The following is a 5,380-nucleotide window of genomic DNA, read 5'->3' as shown; positions in this document are numbered from 1 at the left end:
CTGGTAAATTCACTGGGCAACTACTCGGTGAATTCGCTAGGCACTCCTCATTCTGAGTAGGATGGTACTAAGTGTGCACTGGATTCTGCATAAGCTGGATGGGTATTATAAAAATATATTTGTTAAGAGTTCAGTTCAACATCTTACTCATGGGAATTGAATCTAGGTGGGAAGGGTAACAATCATTCTTCTCGTCCACTCATTATCCAAGCCAGACCCACTTTCCATCCATAAAGCTAAATCCACTTCTCATCAGTCAAGCTAAAACCAATTCTGATCCACCCAACCTAGACCCAATTCACAACGACAATCTTGTTCACCAGCTACTTTATGTTATACATATCATTTTCACAATGTTCCCACAGTGTTCATAGCACATTGGCCAAAACAAACGATAGATATTATACACACCATTTTATTATTGATGTGTAATGAAATCTCGATCTTAGCATATGCATGATATCAAAGCAACCCCCTTTTTAGTGTTTCAGAATTTTTATAGATATTCTTCTCCATCAACTATTTCTACCTGACCTGTTATGAATTTTTTATCATTTAAAACAGCAGAGCACAATTTCTCAGGAGATGGATCTGTTAGAATGGTATTCTCTTTCCACATCTTGAAAATCAATTCTACGTTTCTATGGCCATTTTGTTCTTTTTCAGGATCTGGGCAATGCACTTGGACTTATGTTAGTTTAATCCCAGAAAATAAATAATGTCCCTAAACTGAAATTTAATCGACCTGAGTGGATTGAAATAGAGAGGAATTATTGAGGATACTGGAGCTCTGCCATATGTTTAAAATAACTCTTATCTATTTATCTGTGGGGTTCACAGGAACAGGCAGATGACTGGAGAAAGCAGAGTTTAACAGAGAGCATTCACTCTCTCTTCCCAAAGGAGGAAAGTATAGCAAACCTGCTGCATTTGGATATCTTAAATTTGATTTCTCCCCTATTGAGCAGAGAATTGAAAATAAATTTTATTTACCGGGTAGGTGATTGATGTCATAACAGCTATCATAGAGGACTCGAGAAAGCTAAACTTAAATATTGTTGGATGAAATGACTTGTTGGATGGAATGACTTATCTTCCTCATGGGTATTAGAAAAGTCCTCTGAAGTAAACCAAAGGGATATTACTAACTCTGAGGTACGATTGGTGAAGATTTTGGTTATTTTCTCTATTGAACATGTAAGGAAACCTATGTGATGATGATCTATGTAGTTGAGTAGGGTTGTATTAAGCAGGAAGTGAAAACTGACATTGGCAGGGGTGCTTCTCTATTTCTAATGGTGTACATCAAGCAGAGACAAACGACTTTTGGAGATAGCTCAAAAAAGTTACATTCACAACAAGATGGTGTGATCTTCAATGAAGAAGGCAAGGAAAATCCTGAGGGGGGTAAAATGAATGATAAGGTGCAGAAAAAAAAAATTCCAATGATGAAGAACTTCTTACGAGGTTTCAAGAGGATGACACAAGAAGTGAACATCGAGACATCAAAGAGAATGCTCTTGATGGTAAATTTTGATTTTCCCTGGTTAACTGATCTATGATGTTGGTCCTACTGTAAGGTAAGTTTAGTCAAACTCCTAGGACAATGGTTGTTGTAATGAAACCATTTGCAACTTGAAGAAAGTCCAACAAAAGTTTCATGGAGGGTAAAATTATTTGTTGCACTAGATCGCTACTTTTTGTTCTCATGGAAAAGCGAATTGTTATATTATTTTCCAAAATCCTTTTTGAATGTTACTTCTCCAATAGAAAAATTTTATATTTCTTAGATTTTAGCATAGTATGCTTTAATTTATAGTAGTTTAATGCTTACAACAATTGAGACAAAAGAGGAGGGAGAAAATGTCAACAGAGCTTATTCAACAGGATGAAGAAAAATGAGTTGAGCTTGAAAACGCAGCAATTAAACGTTCCAAGGGGGTAGATTCTGCTGTCTTAGAAAAATAATGTGTTTGGAGGCTTGAGAATGAGAACAAGAATTCTGACTCCACTATTAGATTGATGCGAGACCAACTAATCATGGCTAGGGTGTATTCAAGCACTTCCCAGGCTAGGAATAATCTTGATTTATACCATGAATTGATGCTTCGTGTTAAAGAATGTCAACATACATTGGGTGAGGCTAATGCAAATTCTGATCTACCTCAAAGGTAATAGTTTTCGCATTGGTTGCTTCTAAATCAAGAGTAGTAAGTGATTCCATTTCCATTTGGTGTTCATATCCCTTTTTTCTTTTAAAGTTGCAGTCTGTGTGTCAATCTTTCTGCTTTTCATTCTCTTTTTCATGGCCGATAATTGATATGAATGTTTCAGTTCACCTAAGAAGATCAAGGCTATGGGTCATGTCCTATCCAGGGCTAGAGAACAATTTTATGACTGTGGGATAGTAAAAAAGAAGTTGCGAGCCATGCTTCAGTCTACAGACGAGCAAGTAAGGACCTTGAAAAAGAAAAGTACATTTTTAAGTCAGCTGGCAGCAAAGACTGTTCCCAAGGGCCTGCACTGTCTATCCATGCAATTGACCATGGATTATTACTTGCTTGCCCTTGAAAAGTGAAATTTCCTAAAAAGGACAAGTTGGAGGATCCAACTCTTTATCACTATGCATTATTTTCTAACAATGTATTGGCTGCATCTGTGGTTGTGAATTCAACTATCATGAATGCTAAGGTGACGTGTTATGAATTTAAAATACTCTAAAGTTTGCAAGTCCAACAGTTTTGCTGCATTTTACATTTAATATTTGGATCTCATTGTAGGTGATTTACTTGTGTTTGTAGGAATCTCAGAAACATGTATTTCATCTTGTCACAGACAAGTTAGATTTTTGGGCCATGAAAATGTGGTTTTTACTTAATCCCCCAAGGAAAGCTGCGATACATGTAGAAAATGTTGATGGTTTTAAACGGCTCAATTCCTCCTATTTCCCTATGCTTCGCCAACTTGAATCCGCAGCTATGAAAGAGTATTATTTTAACGCAGATCACTCGAAGACGCTCTCAGCACATTCCTCCAATTTGAAATATATAAATCCAAAATATTTATCCATGCTAAATCATCTTCGTTTCTATCTTCCACAAGTTTATCCCAAACTGGACAAGATCCTTTTCTGGGATGATGATATTTTGGTGCAGAAAGATTTGACGCTCTTGTGGTTAGTAGATATTCATGGAAAGGTTAATGGTTCAGTGGAAACTTGTGGAGAAAGCTTTCACCTTTTTGACAAATACCTTAATTTTTCCAATCTGCACATAGCTAGGCACTTTGATCCTAATGCTTGTGGTTGGGCATATGGGATAAATGTATTTGATCTCAAAGAATGGAAGAAACAAGATATAACTGGAATATATCACAAGTGGCAGAACATGGTAAGTGTGTAGTGTGGTTTATTTATGTTAATTCCTGTGATGCTTACTTTAAAGTATTTGAAGTAAATCTGAAGTAATTAGCTAGAAAACTTAATGGGTTTTTCTTTGTTCGATTTCTAAGTTTTTCTTTTATTGTATGTTAGAATGAGGATAGAGTGTTGTGGAAGCTTGGAACACTACCCCCTGGATTTTCACATTGGCTGCTTCTAAATCAAGAGTAGTAAGTGCTTCCATTTGCATTTGGTGTTCATATCCTTTGTTTCTTTTAAAGTTGCAGTTTGTGTGTCAATCTTTCTACTTTTCATTCTCTTTTTCATGACTGGTAATTGACATGATTGTTTCAGTGCACCTGAGAAGATCAAGGCTATGGGTCATGTCCTATCCAAGGCTAGAGAACAATTTTATGGTTGTGCGAAAGTAACAAAGAAGTTGCAAGCCATGCTTCAGTCTGCAAACGAGCAAGTAAGGACCTTGGAAAAGCAAAGTAAATTTTTAAGTTAGGTGGCAACAAAGTCTATTCCCAAGGGCCTGCACTGTCTGTCCATGCGATTGACCATAGATTATTACTTTCTTCCTCTTTGAAAGTGATAATTTCCTAAAAAGGACAAGTTGGAGGATCCGACTCTTTATCACTATGCATTATTTTTTGACAATGTATTGGTTGCATCTGTGGTTGTGAATTCAACTGTCATGAATGCTAAGGTGAAGTGTTATTAATTTAAATTACTCTAAAGTTTGGAAGTCCAACAGTTTTGCTGCATTTTACATTTAATATTTGGATCTCATTGTAGGTGATTTACATGCGTTTGCAAGAATCTGAGAAACATGTATTTTGTCCCATCATAGACAAGTTAAATTTTGGGGCCATGAAAATGTGGTTTTTACTTAATCCCCCGGGGAAAGCTGCGATACATGTAGAAAATGTAGATGATTTTAAATGGCTCAATTCCTCCTATTGCCCTGTGCTTCGCCAACTTGAATCCGCAGCTATGAAAGAGTATTATTTCAACGCAGATCACTCGACTACACTCTCAGCACGTTCCTCCAATTTGAAATATATAAATCCAAAATATTTATCCATGCTAAATTATCTTCGTTTCTATATTCCACAAGTTTATCCCAAAATGGAAAAGATCCTTTTCTTGGATGATGATATTGTGGTGCAGAAAGATTTGACGCCCTTGTGGTCAGTAGATCTTCATGGAAAGGCTAATGGTTCAGTGGAAACTTGTGGAGAAAGCTTTCACCGATTTGACAAATACCTTAATTTTTCCAATCCGCACATAGCCAGACACTTTGATCCTAATGCTTGTGGTTGGACATATGGGATGAATGTATTTGATCTCAAAGAATGGGAGAAACAAGATATAACTAGAATATATCACAAGTGGCAGAACATGGTAAGTGTGTAGTGTGGTTTATTTATGTTAATTCTTGTGATGCTTACTTTAAAGTATTTGAAGTAAATCTGAAGTAATTAGCTAGAAAAATTAATGGGTTTTTCTTTGTTCAATTTCTAAGTTTTTCTTTTATTGTATGTCAGAATGAGGATAGAGTGTTGTGGAAGCTTGGAACACTACCCTCTTGATTAAACGTTTTATGGCCTGACCCATCCTTTGGACAAGTCTTGGTATGTGCTGGGTTTAGGATATAATCCTAGTGTGGACTGTTGAGAGATTGACAATGCAGTTGTTGTTCATTACAATGGGAACATGAAACCTTGGTTAGAGCTGGCAATGACGAAGTGCAAGCCTTACTAGACAAAATATATAAAATATGATGATCCTTTCTTAAAAAGTGCAATATAAATGAATAGTTGTGACCTCAATATTCATAGTGCAATAGATTGTCAAATGTAAAGTGTAAACGCCCTTGATTTTGGTTGATAATTCATTCCAATTCATTTGTTTTTGGAGTTCCACAGAAGGTTTCTAGTTTATGGCTTAATGAGTCAGGTTTTTGGAGGTGTAGTGGCCTAACCAAGTTTAAGA

The 5,380-nt window shown here is 36.2% G+C and overlaps 1 protein-coding gene across 1 annotated transcript; it reads left to right on the top strand.

The window, feature by feature from the left end:
• The first annotated feature begins 2,040 nt into the window (after positions 1-2,040).
• On the top strand, positions 2,041-4,801 carry LOC149213253 (polygalacturonate 4-alpha-galacturonosyltransferase-like). Its single transcript, XM_089388951.1, has 5 exons — positions 2,041-2,171; positions 2,335-2,452; positions 2,802-3,175; positions 3,734-3,851; positions 4,181-4,801. Exons 1-5 carry the CDS (start codon positions 2,041-2,043, stop codon positions 4,799-4,801), a joined length of 1,362 nt encoding a protein of 453 aa, XP_089245077.1.
• The last annotated feature ends 579 nt before the right edge of the window (positions 4,802-5,380 follow it).

Source organism: Pinus tabuliformis, chromosome 1_1, assembly GCF_031772625.1.
Source record: "Pinus tabuliformis cultivar Carrire ecotype Pingquan chromosome 1_1, CPIR1, whole genome shotgun sequence".
In the NCBI taxonomy this organism is placed as follows: Eukaryota; Viridiplantae; Streptophyta; class Pinopsida; order Pinales; family Pinaceae; genus Pinus; species Pinus tabuliformis.
Note: the sequence above shows the minus strand (reverse complement) of the source record. Positions and strands in the feature narration are given on the sequence as shown.

Coding starts and splice junctions, on each gene's coding strand:
- LOC149213253 (XM_089388951.1), top strand. CDS start 2,041: ATGGCTAGGGTGTATTCAAGCACTTCCCAGGCTAGGAATAATCTTGAT. Junction 2,453..2,801: donor TTCAGTCTACAGACGAGCAA/GTAAGGACCTTG, acceptor TTGTGTTTGTAG/GAATCTCAGAAACATGTATT. Junction 3,852..4,180: donor TTCAGTCTGCAAACGAGCAA/GTAAGGACCTTG, acceptor ATCTCATTGTAG/GTGATTTACATGCGTTTGCA.